Source organism: Anser anser (assembly GCF_964211835.1).
Source record: "Anser anser genome assembly, chromosome: Z".
In the NCBI taxonomy this organism is placed as follows: Eukaryota; Metazoa; Chordata; class Aves; order Anseriformes; family Anatidae; genus Anser; species Anser anser.
In genome coordinates this window covers 41,982,888-42,006,712 of record NC_139723.1, presented here as the reverse complement: position 1 = coordinate 42,006,712, position 23,825 = coordinate 41,982,888, and the positions used below count along the sequence as shown (strand labels likewise).

The window sequence follows — 23,825 nt, the reverse complement described above, 5'->3', positions numbered from 1 at the left end:
AACCAGTGTGACTCATGGCCCACAATACAAACATTGCTTGAGATTTTGCCCATCATATTAATGCTCCAGGCAGATTTCAGAGCAACCACCTCTTAGTGGTAGCTCTGGCAGGAGTTATAAATTGGATCTTTCCCTTGGTGCTTACTGAGACTTTATGAGAAGGGGCTGAACCCTCAAGACTGAGAGGTTACTGATATAAGAATTTGCCCTGCTGAACTGATATGTAATGGGACTTATGGATTCTGCAGTATTATTGCAGTCATTCTGCAGCTCTGACAGCTGTAGACTGAAGGCCACAACAAATAGTGTGAAAATAATGCAACAAACAAAAATATTTTTTTTTAAACATTTTTTTTTCTGCAAATGGAAAATTATATATGAAGTTTTATCTTCAGCCTGACTTTGTGTAAGTCTTCTCATAAATTTGGCTTTGTTGGGTATTTGTGGGAAATGTGTCCTTAAATAGCTGTTAATTGTTACCATAGTGGTTTTCATGAAAGCTATGCTACAAGCACTTTTGTTCTCAGTCTTCTGTCTGAAGTGTTCGTGGAAAGGTGTCTTGTATACAGTAAGTGCTCTTCCCACCTTTACTCATGCTAGGTCTGGAACTTGTGTTATCTTGACACTCATTTGGTTGTCTGAAGTCTTTTACTGACATTAATTTAATGGCATATTGTTATCCAAATTGTAACAAAGAAAAAAAAACAACCAATCAACCAAACAAAAAAGAGCATATCTATTGCATTTTTATCTATTGCAATAATTTATTAAGCACATCATGTTGTTAGTATCTTTGATGACTTGTAATTTTTGAATATTCTACAAAGTGGCACAGCAGGAAAGGTTGTCGAGGTAGGGGAACTAAGTGTTTTCCAGCTACAGCGGAATTGAAAAAAAATAAAAATCTCTTGATCTATGTGTTAATAACCAACACTTGGTTATCCTGATTAGCTATCTGAATTGTGGATTCATCAGTGTCATGGGTAGAGGATCTACTGTCTTAGGATAGCAGCAGGGTTAGATGAATATAGTGATGCATGACAAAGGCTGTATTGCTTTCAGTGAGAGTTGGTCATTGAAAATGATATGGCTGCTGTCTTGTGGAACAGCTGGCTTCACATAGTGACAGCTTGGGCATTTTTGCACGTTATTATCAAGACTGGGGTGCCAGAAATTTCAGCACAGGCTCCACCTCCATTTGGTGATAGCTCTAGTCTAGTGAGTTTCATTATCGCCAGCTGCCAGAAGGGACCTGCCTCTTTATGAAATAACTGTTTCAGTAGTGCTTCCCACGCAGTGCTCCTTGTCCAGCAAGAGGATTCACTTGACTGCAATGTTGCATGAGTACACCGACCCTGGCCAGGTCTACTCCATCAGCTCAATGAGGTGCACTTCCTATGGGGAGCATTGCAACAGGCCGTGCACTGGGATGCAGTGCGCAGTATGCACCGAGTACTTTTGAGGGAACTAGCCTCTGTCAACCAAGCATGCCTTAAATTGTCACAGGCCTGCCAGTAAATTTGGCTGGATTCAGACAAGCCTTTTGTCTGTTGGCTGACCTGTCTACTTCTCAATCCTTTGTGCCTGTTGCCCATACTATCCAAGATTTTCCCTTTATTCGTTGGTATACCAGCTCCCTTGTTAGCTCCAAGAATAGACTGCGGTTTGACTGGATTGCTACAACCTCAGGGGCAAGAAAGGCTTTGAATGAAGCTTGTTAGGTATTCACCTACCTTACAATTTTATTTTCCTTAATCTTTTTTTGTAAATTATACTGAGATACATCACTAACCAACATTATATTCTCTGTCTCACTATTTTCCTCTCTCAGTCTCTTCAGTTACTTGTTATACCTCTCTCTTCAGTTCCTTCCTCAGTTGTTCTTCCATCTTTCATTTTCCTCCTATCTTTTCCTATGGAAGACACCTTTTATTTTTATTTTTCTAAATTAGGCAATTTTGATTTCACAAGGTGATCTTTGCTTCCTCATTCCTTTGTCAGCACAACTCCCAAGACTCCCCTTCTCATGGATAGGCTATGATTAGTGTTTTGAGAACAGCTGATCTATGATATGACTCTGGCTACGGCCAGGGATGTAACTACAACTTAAATGGGAGCTGTCTGTTGCTGAGACCCATCTCAGTCTCTCAACATTTAAACACTACAAGACCTGTTATTTTCTATAGTCAAAATCAACACCTGTAAAATACAGTGATTGATGAATCCCGAAACAGTGAAATATTTTTTAATATAATTGCTAATTAACAGAATCACAGAATTGTCTAGGTTGGAAGAGACCTCCAAGATCACCGAGTCCAACCTCTGAGCTAACACTAACAAGACCTCCACTAAACCATATCACTAAGCTCTACATCTAAATGTCTTTTGAAGGCCTCCAGGGATGGTGACTCAACCACTTCACTGGGCAGCCCATTCCAATGCCTAACAACCCCTTCAGTAAAGAAGTTCTTCCTAATATCCAATCTAAACCTCCCCTGGCGCAACTTTAGCCCATTCCCCCTTGTCCTGTCACCAGGCACGGGGGAGAATAGACCTACCCCCCACCTCGCTACAGCCTCCTTTAAGGTGTGTATAGAGAGCGATAAGGTTGCCCCTGACTCTCCTCTTCTCCAGGCTGAACAACCCCAGCTCCCTCAGCCACTCCTCGTAAGACTTGTTTTCCAGACCCCTCACCAGCTTTGTTGTCCTTTTCTGGACTCTCTTGAGCACCTCGATGTCCTTATTGTAGCGAGGGGCCCAAAACTGAACACAGTACTCGAGGTGCGGCCTCACCAGAGCCAAGTAAAGGGGGACAATCACTTCCCTAGCCCTGCTGGCCACACTGTTTTTTATGCAAGCCAGGATGCTGTTGGACTTCTTGGCCACCTGAGCACACTGCTGGCTCATATTCAGCCGACTATCAACCAATACGCCCAGGTCCTTTTCTGCCAGGCAGCTTTCTAACCACTCATCTCCCAGCCTGTATCTCAGCTTGGGGTTGTTGTGTCCCAGGTGCAGGACCCAAAGAATAATTTCATGTTACTGTGTTCCAAACAAAAATATGGGAATGTGTTTTCATAGGCAGTGTACAAACAAAAATATGGAGTGTGCTTTTGATCACACAAAGGATGCATTTTTTCTGCTCCACAGTATATATGCATATTGCTTCTCTCACCGATTGCTTAGTCAGCTCTTGCAGCTGAAGTCCAATATGTATCACAGTTACAGGAAGCTCTCATAGGTATTTAGCAAAAATGTGCTTGCAGGTGGGCAGATGTAGGAGACAACAAATACATCTTAGGCAACTCAGATATGGTAGTGGTGATCAATAAACTTTTTATCACCAATGTTTGTGAAAAATAAGATGACCAAAGGGTAAGGACTTGTGATGCAGATTCTTCAGGCATGCCACCCAGGCAGTGAAGCATGCTACATCAAAAAAGATCAGGGTGAATCCTGATATTATCTCCTTCAGGCTTGAAGACAAACTTGAAAGATTAAATCTCCAGTTCATGGTTCCCACCCCCGGCCCCGATTTTCTCCTGCTAGCACCAATGTAGTAAGGTTTCAGTGCAAGCACTGGAAACACAGCAATGTAAAACTGGTATATGAATTTTAAGCCGAGCCCAGCTGTTGTAATTAATGCTTGTTATTACTGGCAGTGATGAATAATAAACAAAGATGGTTGGAAAATGCCAGTTCTTTATCAGAAAATTAAATGATATTTTAATTGCAAAGCTGAACTTAAAAGGAAATCAAATCAAAAGCAGTTTTTGGAAATGTTTCTGAAGGAAAACCTTGTTTTTGAAAACAACAGACCTCAAACTTTCTGATAAAAGGATTGTCTTTCTTTCTGTTTGAAGGTATAAATCAGTTATTTTTTGACTAAGAAAGATTTTAAAATTAGGAATGAATGGGTTTATTTTACTAAGAATATGATCCAAACATTTCAGTTATCAAGGTCCTGAGGGCACTGATGGCCCTTTCTCTCCCTGACTTCCTCTCCCCTCCCCCTTCCCCCCCCCCCCCCCCCCCGCGGCCTCTCCCACCTACCCAGAGCCCAGCATGCCAATTCAGCCCCCTTCTATGCCCCCCTCCTCCCCACCTCAACATGGCCTAGGATCTCACTACAGCCTCCAGGGCCATCAGACCCTGGCTCAGTGAGGCCACAGCAGTGGTCTGGTCTGCAGCTCCCCACAGCCCTGTCCCCACCGGCAGGCCCATCTCAGGGTCTGGCCTGAGATGTTCCCATCCCTGTCCTGCTCCTCTCCCCATGGAGGTGCCTGGATCTGGTGCACACTCTGCTGCTCTGCTCCTGGCTGGGGAGGTAGGACCAGCCCAGCTAGCAGGTCTTTCTCTGCTGCACCCATGGGGAGCCCCATCCCCTGTGAGCCCTCCTGGTGAGCTGCAAGGGAACTGCCAGCCCTCAAGGCACCCTGACAGACATGATATACCACAGTGATATTTTTTTTCAGTGGCAACACTTAGCAAAGAGGAATATTGTCATCCATTCTCAGCAGCAGGCATAAAAAAAATGAGCAAGTAAAAGTAGTATTTGCTATAAATCAGTCATTCAGGGCAACTGCATGGTGAGTGTCTGTGTGCATGTGTGTCTATTTATCTCTCACACTTGTATGGACGTAGGCAGGAAGACAGAGTATGTACCAGGGGAATACAGAGTATTTTTATGGTGTTGATTCTCCTTTTCATTTTCCAAGGAAAATACATAAGCATGAATAACATTAGTTCTGTTACACTTTGGTGCAAATGAGATGCTGCCCTCAGCACTGCTGTTTCTCGTCCTATGTTGAGTCATGCAGTGTAGATATTTTATCCTGCCCATGTCTCTGCTGTAAGACCACAGATCATGTTATCACTTTACAAATATAGCATATTAGTACATCTGGAAGGCTAGTCACGCTGTGGGGTTCAGACAGGTCTGTCTGGCCACGAGCTGTACTGCTGCTATAAACAACCTCTGTGTCCCAAATTAAATAACCACAGAGTACACTCAGGAGCTCTGGACACTCGTGTTCTTTAGTAGTAGGTAAGTGACAGTTTTGCTGATTATTGTATTTCTTCAGATGTGTGGGGTCAAGGTGGAAAATGAAAGTGAAATGTCGTTATCAGGTCTTTGCTGCTGCTACTGTGCTGTGGATTTTTAAGTGCTAATTTATATGGGAAAAACAGCTGAAATGTAAGGCATTAATCCAAAGTGATGTGTTTGCTGGATACCTTTAAAGATAGTAAGCTTCACCCCATATGTTGTTCCTCTAAATACATTTACACTGTGACAAACCCAAACTGTATAATTTAGAAAAGCTTTCAAGACTCCAGCTACTTGCTCACTCCATGACTCATTTGTAATAAACCCTTGCTATTACATTTCAAGGACATATGCTGGTGTGTGAATGATTTTCAATAAAAAAATGGTTGGGATAGTTTGGTCATATATCTTTGTTGTTTGTCAAAATTAGAGTGGAACTTAAAAAGAGTTATAGAAGTTCAGTTTCTGAAGGCCACTTACAGCTAATCTAACATGGTATAGGAAATCCAACCTGCCAAATATTTTGTGAGCAAAGCCTTTCATTTAAAGTCAAATATTGTCATCATTGACATGTTACTTTCTGAAGGCTAAAAGGTACAGACCAGTTCTCCTCCTTTTGGTAGCAGTTAACTCAGCACCATTGCAAGGATCAAAAAAGATTCTACCAAAGAGTTTCATTCACTTTGCTCAGAGAGAAGGTGGAGATGAAGAACTGCTACAAGAAGGATGCCCAGCTATCTATGCCACCTGTTTCTCCTGTCTACAGGCATGGGAGAATGTGGTAGAAAATTCTAAGGCTACATCAATGGTCAGGGAAGAGAACTGAGGAAATACAGCTGCCACCTCATGTCTGTGTGGTGGGGTTTGGACCACTTAAGCTAAGCTAACTTAGCTGCTGAAGTACTTAAAAACAGCATATTATCTTGCTTATCTAAATTGTTCTGTCATCTTAAATCTCGTAATCTTAATTCTTAGGCTATGAGCATTTTACTCAACATATGAGTAAATGAGAAATGACTAAAAGGCTTGATGTCATAGGTCAGACATGGATTTTTGTTCACCTTCTGCAGTAGGGGAAGATGCAGGTAATAGGATAGGATTCTTCTTAGTTCAGTGCATGGAAAATGGACCCGGAGAGCAAAAGGACATAATAAAAATTTTGTCTATTCTCTGTTCTCTGGCTATTCTCAATTAGAAAATGCAATCTAAAATAATAATCTAAAATAAAATATGATGGTGTCACCCATAAAAGTAACTCCACAAGCTGCTGCCAGTGTATGAAAGGTAACACTAGTAGTCCTTCTTCCTGGGGATGGCCAAAGCCCATTATCCATATGATGAATGCGAATAAGTCAATTAAAGGTTCTGCTAAAAAAAAACCAAAAAACAAAAAAAAATTGATGGTGTAAAACAGGTCTGAGAACCCTGAGACTGTAACTTTCTGTTCAATTAAAATAATCTAATAATATATGAAAGTTTCTGTTTTGTTCATTAGTACTGTGCGCAAATTTATTTGCCATGTGTCTTTGAATAAGTAATTAAGTTGGAGTATCTCTAACTCTTAATACATTCTCTAGTTTTTTGAGGATTTTGTTGTCCTCTACCCATGGCAATTGTTTTCATCTGCTGATTACAGCTATATTCGTAGATACAACCATTTTTAAAAATATGTAATATACTTTTGGGCTCACTGTTATTCCTTTGACAAGAAACAGCCTTAAAATACATCCCCAGTTCAAATACATCAGACCTCTCTCAATCTTAAGAGAAATAGACCTCTCTTCAGTAATGCCCTGTGAAAAAATAAAGAATGGATTTGTGTCATAGACATCAGTCCACTGTTTTGTTAGCTACATTGCCAGCGGAAGAATCACCTTGAATAATTAGTCAGCTCACTGATGTGTTAGGGGAATACATCTGTAATAAATCCCCTTGCATATGTAACATCTATCATGCTTGATGGCAAGCATATCAGTGCTACAAGAGTTGAAGTATAAGGAATACTGTAATTCAGCTGCTAATTAACCCATAATTAAAGACCTAATTAATGAATAACCTGGTGAAAAATTATTTGAAAATCAAGATGTGAAGACTGCAGTGATAAAGGGGAATCTTGTTTGTGAGACTGGTTAATTTACATCAAGAATACCAACTGATTAATGAAAACTGTCAGTAAGATATTGTGCTGCAGCACTGGACAATAAGAAATACGCTTAGAGAAATGTGTGGAAACCAAGCTCAGCCCTTCAATGTCTATATTCACATATCTTTTTATTTTTATTTTTATGTTTATTTTAATTCTAATTTTTTTTTGATGTTCATAGTTAGTTATTCTTACCTGAATGATAAGGAATAGGTTGAGAAAAAAATATTTGTTCAATTAGCTGTGGTATATAAACTATGAAAAAGTTATTTAAGGTGTTAAAGAGGCTAATGTCAGATTTTGTTCTTAAAAACCTCTTTTATATAATAAATAGAAAACTCAAAAATAACTTGATTTATCAGAGCACTTAGGATTAAGACCTGTGATATACAAAGACACTAATTTCTGAAATTAGCTTCAGTGAAAGCTGGACTAATAAATAGTTTAGAAGTGTTGCTGTCTATGTTTGTTTATCTAGGAGCTGGCTCCCTGAGAATGTGCTCTTGAGAGAGCAGGAGAGAACATTTCAAACTCCCAAAACATCTGGGCTTGCGTCCAGGTGTCAGGACTGCTTTCGCAAGCCTGGAGCAGCTTGTCCCTTTTCTCTTCAATTTATTTTGTGGTGCAGCAGCATTTACTGAATCTCTGCAGACCCAGGCTTCTAGGGGATTACCTGCTATGATCCACAGGGTTTTCCTGCCTACACGTTCTCCCTTTAAGCATGCATATATGATCTGAGGTGTGATCTAACTTGGATCCTTTACCTGAAACTCTGACTGTTAAATCTGCACATTTGTCAGGTTTAGCTACAGATAAACCTGCAAAACTTCTGGTGAGAATAATTCCCTGATGGTGTAGAATAAGGTCTTGTTACCAGCAGAAATACTGTGTAGGGAAAAACATCCTCCTGCTCTGCAGACCCCTCCCACTTCCAAAGTAGAACAGTGCAGCACAGCCCCACTTAAGAGTTGTGCAGTTAGCATACTATAGTTGTATTCTTTGACCAGTGTCACCCTTTCTATTGCTCTTGCAAACACCATATTCTGAAATTTAATCTTTACTTGATAACACAAAAAATGTGTTCAGTTGGTATACAAATGTCAGGTTCCCTTTGAATTGCTTAAAGACTTGTGAGATAAACAACTTGATCATTCTGAAGCATTCAATGTGTGAGTCAGCATATTTCCTAAGAAATTATTTGCAGGATTGGTAGGATATGTTCACTCACATTTTCCCCTATGTAATCCTGCCAGTAATATTTATGAAACCTCAGCATGTCTCTCACATGGATTATCTGAAAGAAAAAGGGCTCAAATGAACAAGACCATTAAACAAATTGAAGAAACGAAAACGTTAATATTTTGGCTACTCAGCAATGGAAAGTTTATACAGTGTTGTTTTTGAAGGCAAGCGGGGCCCATACAAACTCTGAAGGACTGTAACAGAGACTAATATTGGCTGTGTTAGTAGTAGCAGAACTATGTTGGACAACTTTCTGACTAAAGAGATGACACAGGTCTTGTTCTACAGAATACACAGTGCACAGGCAAGTTGGCCAGTATTAACACTGACACCAGCTGTGTTCGGATGAGGCTAGACTGTAATATAATAAAGCAAATGTAATTTTGGCATATGACTAACTGTATTCAACACACTCTAGGCAAGACAGAGATAACCTTGAAAAACAGCAAGAAGCTGTAGGAGAGTTGGTATAGTCAGTTCTGGAAGGCCATGCAGTCATCATATCTAAGATCACTTTTACCCTATGCTCCACTACTTTCCTTTCAAAAGAAGATGTTGCTTCTCAGAGCATCTATACATCTCAAGTGCTGAGATGAGTGCAGAAATGTTGCAAACTGTTCATTCAATGAAACTGATGATCTGAAGTGCACTTCTATAGGGTTTCTGTGTGGAATTCAATGCTACTTTTAGCTTACCTGTCCTTAAACAGTTTGCTTCTTGAAGATCATACAGGTCATGCCATCGTGTGTTGGCCACACAGGTAACTGACATGAAACTCCTTCAGCATTAAAGACTGAGAGTTGCAGAAAAGCACTCCCATTTAACAAACAAAACACAACAACAACAACAAAACCGAAACAAAACTAGTTGCCTGAGTGGTCCTGCATAGCCCAGTTTTGCCCAGTTTTGCTACACTTCCAGATGTATTGCAAGTTATCATTTTTCTCCTTTTTCCTAAGCCCAGTTAAACATCAAAACAAAACAACAAACAAAGAGTCCAATGCTGCTGTGGAAACAGGCCAAATGAGAACAAAAACAACAGAGTGGTCAAGACAGCAATGGTTGTTGTCAAAAATGGCCATGGAATTGTCTAGCAGGTCTGTGGCAGACCTGTAAATCATAGAATCACAGAATCACGGAATAGCTTGGGTTGAAGAGGACTTTAAAGAAAATCTAGTTCCAACCCCCCTGTCATGGATGCCATGCACTAGATCAGGTTGCACAGGTCCTCATCCAGCCTGGTCTTGAACACTTCCAGGGATGGGGCATCCACAGCTTCTCTGAGCAACCTGTTGCAGTGCCTCACCACCCTCTGAGTGAAGAATTTCCTCCTAACCTCTAATCTAAATCTCCCCTCTTTCAGTTTAAAACCATTTCCTTTTTGTCCTGTCATTATCTAACTGAGAAAAAAGGTTGTTCTCCATCTTTTTATAAGCCCTCTTTAAGTATTGTAAAGCAGCAATGAGGTCACCCCAGATGAACATCCCCAGCTCTCTCAGACTTTCCTCATATAGGAGAGGTGCTCCAGCCCTCTGATAAAATTCGTGGCCCTCCTCTGGACCCATTCTAACAGATCAACGCTCTTCTTGTGCAGGGGGGCCCAAACACAAGGGGATGAGATAGCAGTAGCTGAAGGGAGCGAGGGATTTTAGGAGGTAGTATACTAAATCTGTGAATAACCATACATGGTAGTAATAAAGACTATAGACATTACAAGGCAGATGCCTTCTTTTTTATTCTGTAGTTTTCCAACACCTTACCAAACAGATTTTAGTCTAGAGCTCCTGGGTCCTTCTACCATGGAAAGAAGAAAGTCTAAAGGGGATGCTAGAGAGCTGTCTGGGTGCCTTTAGGTGACTTTACACAATAAAATAAAATAAATGATAAAATAAAAATAATCCATGAATATACTTAAGCAGATGCTTTTACAAGAAATAACATTTGGCATTAATGTTTTATTATTTCAATGAAAACACAATGAGTGTCATCACTAAGATTTTGATTTTTTTTCCCCACCTAATCCTCCAAATGCTTAAGTGTGTTAGTATCCTTAAACACATAAGAAATGCCTTTGATTTTAATAGGTCTTTTTATATATGCAGTTAAATGAATAAAAGTTTTACAAGGTAGTAAAAGAATAGTTCTGTCTTCTTCTTGAGACCAGAAATCTCAATAAAATATCTGTAAAGGTATTCGTTTTGTTCAGTGCTTACAGGGACAACATATAGCAATCAGAGAATTAAAACAATACAGAGTGTCATTGTGTGAGCACGCACATCTGCTCAGCTTCAACTGGCCCAGAGAGGTAGTAGATTATTAAATTGCCTGGAAAGAAATAAAAATTTGTTTCAATGTTGAAGTGGGGCCTGAAGTAGAGCAAGGCTGAGAGACTTGCTGAGGAGAGGGGCTTTTTGAGGTTCTCTAGTGAAGGCATGGGGCTCTGGAAAGATGAAATAGGGAAAAAAATTTGTAGTCATAGTACCTCAGACTGAAAGCACAGCCGTTATGGGAAGAAAAGTAAATTCCTTGTTTAGAATGTAGATTGGAGAAATATTAAGGATTCTTGTGTATGCATTATTGATGAAAACTAGGCATGACCTAGCCTATTATTGAGGAAAAGAATATGTTGCAATGGCCATAGTGCTGAAAGGGATTTTTTTTTAATATTAAATATGATTATTATTAAAGATAATATTTTTGTTTTCTCCTTCTCTTCCCTCTTTCTGAGGAAAAATGTAAAGAGAAGGAATGAGAAAAGAAAAAGGAAACTTCTCTGCCGTTAGTTCAAGCTTCTTTGGTTAAAGACTCTAGTGTCACATAGTGCAAATACTTGTTCTTAAAAAGCTCTTTTCATTTTGAAATTAATTACTTAAAATATATATAAATATATATTACTTAAAAAATATTGCCTAAAAATGTGTACCTAATTCCGAAAGGAAAATATTTCAATCATAAAAAAAAATATTTAACCTAATAGTCAGCTTTGTTTCTGAGCTAACTATTGCGAGCAAGAATTAGATAAGAAATCAGACTGACTTCCCAGTATGTTGTCTTTTAAGGATATCGATTAAAGCCCTGTAGATTACTTCTCTGGATGTGTAAATGGCCAGGGATAAGATTATCGGCTTCCACAGGAACACACAGAGAACTGTTTTTTTCTGCAAGTGATTCTTTTGTAAGTTACATCTTTGCCTTCTCTTTATGTTCCCCCACCCCCCGCCCCGAAAGCACTGTGCTTTCATTATCATACACTACTCAAGAGCCTTGCTTTTGTGATCTATCTCACTAATAACTCATAAGACTGAATGAATATTATAACAGTACCTCATATAAGAAAGGTGAGCTGATGATCCACAGCATAATATAGATATAGATATCACCCAAGGAAGACGGCATTAAGTTGCAAACTCTGCCTAGTTATGAAGCAGGGCTTTGCAGATGCTGGCTCCATAGTTGGGACTTGTCCTTATTGAAAACAAAGTTGCCTATTTCTTGTGGGAGAAATAACTTGTATATGAATATCTCTATCTATCTATCTATCTATCTATCTATCTATCTACCTATCTATCATGATTGTTTTTCACTTACTGCTTTGTTGATGGGTTGGGTAATCCTCACAAGAATGACCAAACTAGTCCTTAATGAACATGTATGGGGTGTGAAAGGAGCAATGCTGAATTGCAAAAGGATGGGGAAACTGGAGAGAGAAGAGGGCTGAAGTATGTGTATAACAACCATCTCTACACATCTTTCTTTGAGCATAGCAGTTGGAATAGGTGACAGCTTTGAGTGTGGCAATTGGACTAGGTGACCTCCAGAGCTCCCCTCTCACATTCTGTGATTTGTAACAAAGGGTAAAATGTACATAGTGATTATCTATGAAGAGTCTATGTACGGGAAGGAAAACAGGTGTGGAATGCTAGTTGAAGGGAAGTTGAAAGAAGTCTATAATAAGGCATGTCTCAACTCAGAGGTAACCTCCCATCTGTGACTAAGCATATAATAAATCAATGTCTCAATAAAGAACAGATGACTTAACATGGGAGACAGGAAGGTGGGGAACAAGTTAAGAAAATAGAGTACTTTCACAGTTCATTCAGACTTTTTGTTGATTAAGGCCATCTAGTTCCAGCAGAGGTCAAGAGTCCAGCTGCCACTTCACTGTATCTCAGCACTTCAGCTCCTGCAATAGCCCTTCTACCAAAACAGAGTGCTATGTATTGACCTATTAAAATGAATTAGATCCTGCAGAGTGACTGGAGCTACTGTGAGGGAGAAGTCCTGGTCACTGGGTTTCTTGATTTAGACAGTGGAGGAGAGTGCTTTATTTTGGGTGATAAATAGTTTCCTATAAATTAATTGTGAAAACATTTTAGGAGGGTGCATCTGATTATAGATAAACCATTCCACTGAGAATAAGGTCACCATTCTCATTACACTGCTATTAATGGGGTTTTGACTCGGCTGTTCTCAGCAGTCAGTTCCAGGTAGGCTATGAACAATTTTTTGCTTCATTGTTAATGCTTGTAAAGATAAACAAGCAATGGGAGAAGCTTTATGTTCACCAAAGATAGCAGATATCTAACCATCCTAAGATAGAGAAGACTTTGTTGTACAAAAATATCAGTCTCTGTGCATCAGTATCTCTGTGCTAGCATTTGGAGGTTTTTAGTAGGGATGTTTCTTACTAACATGACAAATAAGGTGGACAGGTAGGAACTTTTCCTTTTGGTATACATCTGCATAATTCATTTTAATCCACACTATGTGTCTTCCAGAGGACATTACAGTGTTTTGCTGGCTCAGAAGAAATTATTCCTTTATGTGTTATGTATTATAGAGAGATCTATAGGTGAAGAGAAAAGGGACAGTTATGATGGTACAAGAGGAAAACTGCAGAAGAGAGAATATTTTCCCCTTCCTCCTCAGTATTATAACAGAAGGACAGAGAAATTGGGTTATTTTTTAATAGCCCCAACTGAAGGATATAGAGCTTGGAAAAAATTATCACAGGAAGGTCTGAGGAAAACATAATAGCTGAAACCTAGAAATATCTAGTAAAGAAAAGGGCAGATTGCTTTGTCAGTTATCAGTGGATGTTCCAATTATCAGTGGATGTTCCAATGGTGCTCCCTCCCTCCCTCCCTCCATTCCTTCCTTCCTTCCTTCCTTCCTTCCTTCCTTCCTTCCTTCCTTCCTTCCTTCCTTCCTTCCTTCCTTCCTTCCTTCCTTCCTTCCTTCCTTCCTTCCTTCCTTCCTTCCTTCCTTCCTTCCTTTCCCTTCCTTCCTTCCTTCCTTCCTTTCTTTTGTTCTCTCTTTCTCTTTCTCTCTATCTTTCTGTCTTTTGAAAAATGAATGGTATAATAAAAGTGGAATCTAATGAAATCTCAATCTATGGAAACCTCAAAGTTTAAATAGCTTATTCTACTTTACTCTTCTTTTTCCTATATGAAAACATTTATTTTTAAAAGGCTTCAATGTTCTGTTTTATAAGTCTTGTCCACAGTGGTCCAGCACACAAAGAACTAATAATGACAGAAATTATCTGTACCTGTATTTAATGAAAAAAAATGTGAGGATTACACCCTCACCAGTGACTCCAGGCAAGAGAGCAAGAGTACTGTTTTACCTGTTTCTCAAGACGTATACCTATATTTTTGTTAGTGATTTAGTAGGTGATTTGTTTCCTTTTTGATACTGAACCATTCCTTTAGATTAGTATGGGACACCATATTGCTATTCATGCTATATTTCATAAGATGCAAATCCAAGGTTTTCTCTTGTGGTTGTTAAAGGTGCTCCAGCATGTTTTTTCCCTCCTCAAGTTGCAAGATGATACAGCTCCTATTTGGCCAAGATCAGTGATGTTCCCCTTTAAAGAGAATCAGAAGTTTGTGATGAACTTTGGGAAAAGCAAGTTTCTGTCTCTGTCTTTTTAACTGAATAGAGAAAGATTGGTGAGCTAGGATCCAGTTCAGCTTAGTTCTTAACACCACATTAAAGATGGCCTCAGGTTGTAATACTTTGGTATTAACCCCTGAACTGTTGGAAAAGAACTTTACATGTCCTAGTAAATGGGGATCATGTGTTCACTGTTTGTGAACTATCTTATCTTTGCAGAAGGTAAGTTTTTATTTTGTGTTATAGGGCTGATCTTTTAGCTAATTTCAGAGATAAACACCTACAGTTACAGTAGGACAGGATTACTTAGGTCCATAAAAATCATTATGGGAAGAACTCAAGATGGAGTGCTTTTGCATGATTTATGATGAATACTGTATTAGGTCTCATTTTAACACTAGTTACATAAATTGCTACAACCATTAAAGTTATTTTCATCAGTCTTACTTAATCAAATTGGTAGTTCATTGCAACTGTGTCTTTATCTTTGACGGGGAAAAGTGCAAGTATTCCGTAAAATTCAACATTTATCTGTAGCCATTCATTTTATGTAGAAATACCTTGTATGTAACATTGATTACTGCTAGCACAAAACACTACAAAAATTAGGTAAAATAGAAAGCATATTATGTTAATATTTTTTTTTCCCTGTTAAGCTTAATGAAACATGATGGTTCTGTCCCTTATTTTTCTCATTGTTCTCTCCCAAAGTGATCATCATGGCTTCTTCTTGCAGGAGAAGCTTAATGTCAACAGTATGGGGCATCAGGTGATAATATTTGACTTTTCTCTCATAAGAGGACTGTGGGAAACTCGAGTTAAGAAGAACAAAGAACGTCAGAGGAAAGAGAAAGAAAGATTAGAAAAAAGCTCATTAGAGAAGTAAGCCAACTTTTCTATTTTTCTTTTAATTGAAATCATTATTATTATCCATTATATTGGCATATAGTAAGCATTATCAGACTGTTTTTTATTTTATTTGTGTGTGTGTTTGTGTGAGATTTCTTGATTTCATACCTCTTTCTCATAAAGGATTTTAAGAGAAGTATAATACATGCTATATACTAACTATGCATGTATGTCATTTGCCCCTGTTCTTTCCTATGTAGATTGTGATTTAGTGATGGCGTATTTCACTTGTCTACTGTGAAGATTTAATCTGAAGAGAAAAATCATACATTTTGTACCTTTCTATTGCTTGTATGCTATATTGCTTTTTAGTATGGAATTCATGAAAACATGCTCATAAAATACAGTACGGCAAAATACTTTAAATCTTATTGAGTTGACAAGAGAAGCAAAATGATTGAAATAAATGGACATATACAAATACTTCTGAATAGAAGAGAGAAGATATAAAAAAAAACACACTACCACAAGATTTTTGTTGTTGTTGTTCAGATATTAAAAATACCATTGATTATAGAGCTTATACCACTAATCATTATATATATATATATATATGTATATATATTTAATTTACAGTTTCTTTTAGCAATGTTTTGCTTTCTTTATGTTCGTCCCTATTAGAGACAGTGAAATACTACACTGTGCTGGCAATATTAGAAATATATGACTTATCATTTTTTCCCCTCTGAGAAGAGAACAAAGCAATAGAAATCACTTTATGCTTTAAAAATAAAATGCACAGGGTTAAACAGTGCCCTCATTTAAGGGTACTAGACCTTGGTGCAACATTTTGAACATCTGACTCACAGATTCTCACTATCAGTGCAGCTATGCTGACCTTGCAGTAGAACAGCTTGGTTAAGAGGCGATCAGGGAAATATACAGTTTGATTGCCTTTTCTGTATGAACTTTCTCTTCACAACATTCATAGCGACAATCTTGCTTCTCTCATCTTTACATAAATCCTATGTTAGAAAAACATAATCCTAAGAAAATAAAGAAGGAAAAAAAAAAGAAAGATCTTCCTTCAGATTAACAAGAATAAATTTTCTTTTTGGTATGAGCTGAGGGGCAGAGAAAGTTTGCTGTTGTGAGTGTTCCTGATGGTGGAAAATAGAAGTGAAGCCATTTGTGATGAAAGCTCATTAAATCTGATTTCTGTCCCAGCTGTTATATTACAGAATCAAAGAATGGCTGAAGTTGAAAGGGGCCTCAGGAGGTAATCTGGTTCAACCCCCCTGCTCAAGCAAGGACACCTAGAGCAGGTGGCCAAGAACCATGAGGACCATGTTCTGGGAACGTCTGAGGATCTCCAGTGAGGGAGACTCTACTACCTCTCTGTGCAACTTGTTCCAGCGCTAACTCTTTTTCACAGTGAAGAAGTGTTTTCTGATGTTCAAAGGGAATATTCTGTGTTTCATTTTGTGTCTTCTGCCTAGTGCCCTGTCACTGGGCACCACTGGGAAGTCTATACCTCTCTCTTCTTTACAGCCTCCCTTCAGTTATTTATATTCGTTGATGACATCCCCACTGAGCCTTCTTTTTTCCAGGCTCTCCCAACATTTTTCTCATATAGATGCTCCAGTGTTTTAGCATCTTAACAGTCATTTGATGGACTGTCTCTAATAGCTCCATTTCTCTTGTACTGGGGAGCCAAGAACTGGACATAGTACTCCAGGTGAGGCCTCACCAGTGCTGAGTAGAGGATAAGGATTGCCTCCCTGGACCTGATGTCAACATTCCACCTAATGCAGCTCAGGACACCATTCACCTTTGTAGTGGCAAGGGTACATTGCTGTCTTCTTGACTCCTAGGTTCCTTTCTGCAAAGCTACTTTGCGGCTTGGTGGCTTCAGGATGTACTTGTGTTTGGTGGTGTTCCTCATCAAATGCAGGACTTTGTAGTTCTCCTTGATGAACTTTACGAGGTTGTTGTCAGCCCATTTCTACAGTCTGTCAAGGTCCCTCTGATGGCTGCATGGACCTCTGGTGCATCAGCCTCTATCCTCACTTTTGAGTCATCTGTGAATTTACTGAGGGTGCAGTTTATCCCCTCATCCAGATTGCTACCTAAGCTATTAAACTGGACTGGACCCGGTACTGACCCAAGGAGTACTCCACTATTTCCTGGCCTCCAAATAGACTTTGCCACTAACCACTACCCTCTGGGTCTGTCTGCTTAGCCACTTTTCAGTCCACCTCACTGCCTACTTATCCAGTCCATTTTTCAACAGCTCCTCTGTGAAGATCGTATGGAGGACAGTGTGAAAGGCCTTACTGAAGACTGGGAGGACAATATTCACTGCTCTTCCCTCATTCATTAGGACAGTCATTTCATTATAGAAGCTTATCAGGTTAAGTCAAGCATGACTTACATTTTGTGAATCCACGCTGACTACTCCTGATGATTTTTTTCTCTTTCATGTGCCTGGAAATGGTTTCCAGGATTAGCTGTTCCATCTGTTTCCCAGGAATCAAGGTGAGGCTGACTGGCCTGTAGTACCCTGGGCCTCCTTCTTGACCTTCATTAATATAGTAGTGACAGTTGCTTTCCCCCAGTCTTAGTGCAGTTCTCCCAGTTGTCACAATCTACCACAAAATTTTGAGAGTGGCTTTGCAATGACATCTGCCAACTCACTCAACACTTTTGGGTGCATCTCAACAGTGCCCATGGACTTGTGTATGCCTAGTTTGCTGAAGTATTCCCTGGCTCTATCCTCTTTCACTAGGGCACATCTTCCTTGATCCAACATTTCAGCCTGGTCTCTTGGGCCTGGAGTCTGCTCTTGCTGGCAAAAACTGAGGCAAAGAAGGCCTTCAGAACCTTGTCCTTTTCATTGCCCTCTATAACCAGGTCTCCAATTTAATTCAACAGAAGACCCACATTTTCTCTAGTCTTCTTTTTGTCACTGATGTACTTGTCAAAGCACTTCTTTTTGCCATTCCTGGCAAGATTCAATTCTATTTGGGCTTTAAGAAGTGTTCAATTTGTACAATTCTGTGGCAGATAAAGCAGAAGACTTGATACATTACCTCTGTCTATGTCAGTTATTGGCTCACGTGCTGCCACTGCAGTCTTCACAGAAAGAGTATTATGGTTAGACATCCATGTGTGTAACTTCCAACTGCCTATGCAGTCACCTTCAGAATTGATGAAAGGTCAGTCCCAATGTCAACACCCCTTGGTCATCTTTTCTTTTTTTTTTTTTTTTTTTCTGTGATGCAGAAGATAAATTCTTAATTCACTAGTAAAAAAGCAAACTAGAAGTGCCAGACATGGGGAACTTCTGTATGTAAGAAGGAGAGAGGGTAACTTTGTATGCCCTGCTAATTTCAGCTCTCACATTTTTGGTCAGTAGCAGAGGTTAAAACTCATTGTGAGCTGTGTTTTCCATTTAGACAAAAACAACAACAACAAACCCACAACCATTCTCCGTTCTGTTTTCACCTATGGTTATTTGTCAGTACCCTTTCAGCTAAAAGGGTAAAGCTTGATGGTCTTTTCTGCTTTTTTCCACTAATGAGGTTCAAAGTCATTCCGCTATCTTCCTGCACCAACTTGAAATTTAGGGGGGAATTTAGGAGGTAATTTAAGATATGAAGCAGAGAAGTAAAAGGTTCCGAGAACATTTGATGCATTCACAAATGATTTTTATTTTATTCCTCTAGGTTGCAATTTGCATAGTCTTGTGTCTTGTGTATCTTCCTGTTAACAACCAGATTCCTCTCCAGTTAATTCTACTTTTAGAGCTCCTGGAAGAAAAAGAGCCTCTGAAATCATGCTTTGGTTCTGGTTGTGAGTGATCAGTATTTCACTCGCTGAAATGAATGGCAAAGTTCACATTCATTCTTATGATGTGGGCATTGTAGAGTGGATAAAGCTGATACAGCAATGGTCAAAGTCATAAAAATACTGGTAATAAAATGCAAAATGCAGTTAAAAGAAAAATCCTGTTTATTTTATGAGGCATGCTCTGACTTCTGACCTTCAGTTTCTAAAGGTCAGATCACAAGTTAGATACTTTTCAGTGCTTTCAAAGGTAAGGCCAAAAACATGACAATATTTTGCTTGTTGTAAACTTGAAAGTATATATAATTGTAATTACAATTAAATATCTAACAGAAATAATGTCTCCCTGTGGAAATACATATCATTATTTCAACGAGTTGCATATATCACCAAATTCTGGTATCTTACTCAAGGATTAAAAACTTACCACTGTCAAGTAGGTCTGCTGAAATCAGTTTAGTGCTCATTGTCAATTCAAAGAAAGAAAGTATTTTGGAAAGGATTGTAACCCAAAATGTTGATTCCAAAACGACATTCAAAGAAGGCAGCTTCCTGAACTGAGGACTGCATTCCAGCATTTAATATTCTAGATATTTACTTTTGCCAGCAGCCAGAGTGAATTCCCAAGTAACGCTGAAATTAATAGAGTTTTCCTGCAAATATACTTGTGTAACAGATGAGTTTGGAATCTGGCCTGCAGAGATGCTTTTTTATTTTTTTTTCTTTTTATTCTTTTTTATTAACAAACTCTTGTTTTTCTCAAAGAGGTTATAATTCACTAATGCCCTTGAGACTGTGCAGCTTCTCATAAGCTGTGTTGCTATGAAAAATGACCTGATAATATATTGTGAAATGTAGCGTGTGTTATTTGTGGAGAAACTCCCAATTAACCTCTAGGGAACTTTGCTTGCCTTGGGGAAAGGTAATTTAGTTCATGCAAGGTCACTAAGCAGTCACGTGTAAGATATTTCTTGTTTTTGCCTGAAGATTTTATACGACAGAAACCAACTGAATGCAAAACTTGAACTATGTTTGCATTAATGGTGAGAATTTCCAAAAATTTTGGGAATTTACAGCCTCTAGAACAGATTTTAAAGCAGCTGGCTAGTGAAACCTATTTCTACAGAACAGTACACTGATAATATTGCAAGTAGCTCATATCTGTCCCTCTGAAATAGAAACACAGACTCCCAGAATGATTTGTGTTGGAAGGGACCCTGAAGATCATCTAGTTCAACCTCCTCAGCCTGCCCCCCTGCCTTTCTCCCTACATCATGGGTGGGGACAACTTCCACTAGACCAGGTTGCTCAAAGCCCCATCCAACCTGGCCTGAAACACTTCCAGGAATGGGGCATCCCCAGGCAGCTTAGTCCATTGTTTCACTACTCTCATAATAAAGAATTTCTTCCTAATATCTAATTTAAACCTACCCTCTTTCAGTTTAAAACTATTAACCCTTGTTCTGTCACTACAGTCCCTGATGAAGAGTCTGTTCCAAGATTTCCTATAGGCCGTCTTCAAGTACTGGAAGGCCCCTATAAGGTCTCCCATCTGCACACTTGCTGAGGGTGCACTCAATCCCACTGTCTATGCTGCTGATAAAAATATTATAAAGTACTGGTCCCAGGACAGACCTCTGAGGGACACCACTTGTCCCCAGCCTCCACATGGATATAGAGCTATTGACCACCACTCCCTGAGCGCGACCTTCAAACCAATCCTTTATGCACTGAATGGTACACCCATCAAATCCATATCTTTCCAATGTAAACAATAGGATGTCAGGTGGGACCATGTCATAGGCCTTACAAATGTCCAGGTAGATGACATTCGTTGGTTGTCCTTTGTCAACTGATGCAGTTACTCCATCACAGAAGGCCACTATATTGGTAAGGCATGATTTGCCCTTGGTGAAGCCATGCTGGCTGTCTCGGATCACCTCTTTGTCCTGCATGTGCCTTAACATTGCCTCCAGGAGGATCTGTTCCATGATCTTGCCAGGCACAGAGGTGAGGCTCACTGGTCTATAGTTCCCTGGGTCCTCCTTTCTACCCTTTTAAAAATGGGAGTGATGTTTCCCTTTTTCCAGTCACCAGGGACTCTACCTGACTGCCAGGACTTTTCAAATATGATGGAGAAAGGCTTGGCAACTACATCAGCCAATTCCTTCAGGACCCTGGGATGCATGTCATCAGGCCCCATAGACTTATACCTGTTTGGTTTCATCAGGTGATCTTGAACCTGCTCTTCACTTACAGTGGGAGGGACATTGCTTCCCCAGTCCTCATCTGTGGTTTCAGGGAAACAAGAGATGTGGGAAACCTGAGACTGGCAGTGAAGACTGAAGCAAAGAAGTTGTTGAGTACCTCAGCCTCCTCTATGTGTGTTGTTACGAGTTCGCTCTTGTCATCCATCGGGGAAACAATCTCTTTGGCCTTTCTTTTCTGAGCAATGTACCTACAGAATCCCTTCCTGTTATTCTTTGCACCCCTTGACAAGCTCAGTACCACCTGTGCCTTGGCTTTCCTGATCCCATCCCTGCACATGTGGACAGCATCTCTGGATCATGTGTCCCAGGCCACACATCCCTGCTTCCACTGCCTGTGTGTATCCTTCTTGCACCTCAGTTTGACCAGCAGAACTTTCACAGCTATCCCAGTTTTCTGCGCTCCATGCTTGCTTTCTTATACAGGGGTGCGTTGAGTTCCTGTGCTCTGAGAAAAACACCCTTAAGGAGTAGCCAGCTCTGTTCAGCTCCTTTGTGCCTAAGGACAGTGTTCCAGGGGATCTCACTCACTAGGTCTTTAAAAAGCTTCAAGTTCACTTTTAGGAAGTTCAGTGTCCTGACTGTGCTCTTTGTCAGGCCAATATTCCTCAAGATCACAAACTCAACCAGGGCATGGTCACTGCAGCCCAGACTGCCTCCAGTCATGACCTCTTTAATGAGCTCATCCACACTGGTAAGCACCAGGTCCAGTAATACATCTCCTCTGGTTGGTTTGTCTAATATCTGGATCAGGAACTTATCCTCATTGCACTCCAGGAATCTCTTGGATTGCTTACATTCTGCTGTGTAGTTTTCCCAGTAGACATCTGGGTGCTAGAAGTCCTCCATCATGATGAAAGCACGCAAGCATGATTCTTCTTGTAGTTGAAGAAAGAATGCCTCAGTCACAGCCTACCCTTGATCAGGTGGCCTACAGTAGACTCCAACCACAAGCCGTCCTTTATTGGTGTGGTCCTTAATTTTCACCCACAAGCATCTCTTGGCAATCAATCCTTTCCATAACAGAGAGGGCAACACTGCCTCCCCTCCTTCCCTATCTATCTCTTCTGAAGAGCTAATAGCCCTCTATTCCGGTGTTCCAGTTATGTGATCTATCCCACCACATTTCCATGACAGCAATCAGGTCATACTTGTCAAATTGCACCATGGTTTCCAGCTTCTGCTTGTTTCCTATGCTGCATGTGTTGGCATAAGGGGAGGTCCCAGTTGACTGACAGCTAGCAAATGTGATGCCAATCTACAAGAAGGGCTGGAAGCAGGATCCAGGAAGCTACAGGCCTGTCAGTTTGATCTTGGTGCTGGGGAAGCTCATGGAGCAGATTATTTTGAATGCCATCACACAGCATCTACAGGGCAACCAGGTGGTCAAGGCCAGTCAGCATGTGTTTATGAAAGGCAGGTCCTGCTTGACAAACCTCATTTCCTTCTACGACAAGGTGACACATTCAGTGGATGATGAAAATTCTGTGGATGTGGTCTACCTAGACTTCAGTAAGGCTTTTGACACTGCTTCCTCCAGCATTCTCTTGGAGAAACTGGCTGCTCATGGCTTGGATGGGTGTGTGCTTCATTGGGTTAAAACCTGGCTGGGTGGCCAGGCCCACAGAGTCACGGTGAGTGGAGTTAAATCCAGCTGGAGGCCAGTCCCTAGTGGTGTCCCTCAGTGCTCAGTACTGGGGCCAGTTCTCTTCAATATTTCTATCAATGATCTGTAGAAGGGGATCGAGTGCACTTTCAATAAATTTTCAGACAACACCAAGTTAGTTGCAAGTGTTGATCTGTTTGATCGTAGGAGGGCTCTACAGAAGGATCTGGATAGGCTGAATTGATGGTCTGAGGCCAACTGTATTAGGTTCAACAAGGTTAAGTGCCAGATACTGCACTTGGTGTACAACAACCCCATCCAACACTACAGGTTTGGGAAAGAGTCTCTGGAAAGCTGCCCAGTGGAAAGGTGCCTATGGGTATCGGTCAATAGCTTGCTGAATATAAGCCAGCAGTGTGGCTCAGATGGCCAAGAAGGCCAAGAGCATCCTGGCTTGTATCAGAAACAGTGTGGCCAACAGGACTAGGGAAGGGATTATCCCTACGTACTCAGTTGTTGGGAGGCTGCACTTTGAATACTATGTTCAGTTTTGGGCCCCTCACTGCAAGAAGGAGATTGAGGTGCTGGAGTGTGTCCAAAGAAGGGCAACAAAGCTGGTGAAGGGTCTAGAGAACAAGTCTTATGAGGAGCAGCTGAGGGAGCTGGGGTTGTTTAGCCTAGAAAAAAGGAGGCTCAGGGGAAACCTTATCACACAATTACCTTAAAGGAGATTATAGTGAGGTGGGTATTGGTCTCTTCTCCTAAGCACTAAGTGATAAGACAAGAGGAAATTGCCTTAAATTGTGCCAGGGGAGGTTTAGTTTGGATATTAGGGAAAATTTCTTCACTGAAAGGGTTATGAGGCATTGGAATATGCTGCATAGGGAAGTAGTTGAGTAACCATCCCAGGAGGTCTTCAAA

General features: G+C 40.2%; 1 protein-coding gene across 13 annotated transcripts in view; it reads left to right on the top strand.

The window, feature by feature from the left end:
- Positions 1–23,825, top strand: part of LRRC2 (leucine rich repeat containing 2) — a 165,366-nt gene that overhangs the window by 85,471 nt on the left and 56,070 nt on the right. For 8 of the 13 annotated variants that reach the window (XM_083817938.1, XM_083817936.1, XM_083817942.1 and 5 more), the window contains one exon: positions 15,070–15,215. In XM_083817938.1, coding sequence (XP_083674064.1) covers positions 15,091–15,215 — 125 coding nt within the window. In that variant the 5' untranslated portion in view covers positions 15,070–15,090. Of the gene's footprint in view, positions 1–6; positions 569–4,319; positions 5,048–15,044; positions 15,216–23,825 lie in introns of those variants that run through there. The other 5 variants (XM_083817935.1, XM_083817943.1, XM_083817937.1 and 2 more) reach the window with 5 other exon arrangements.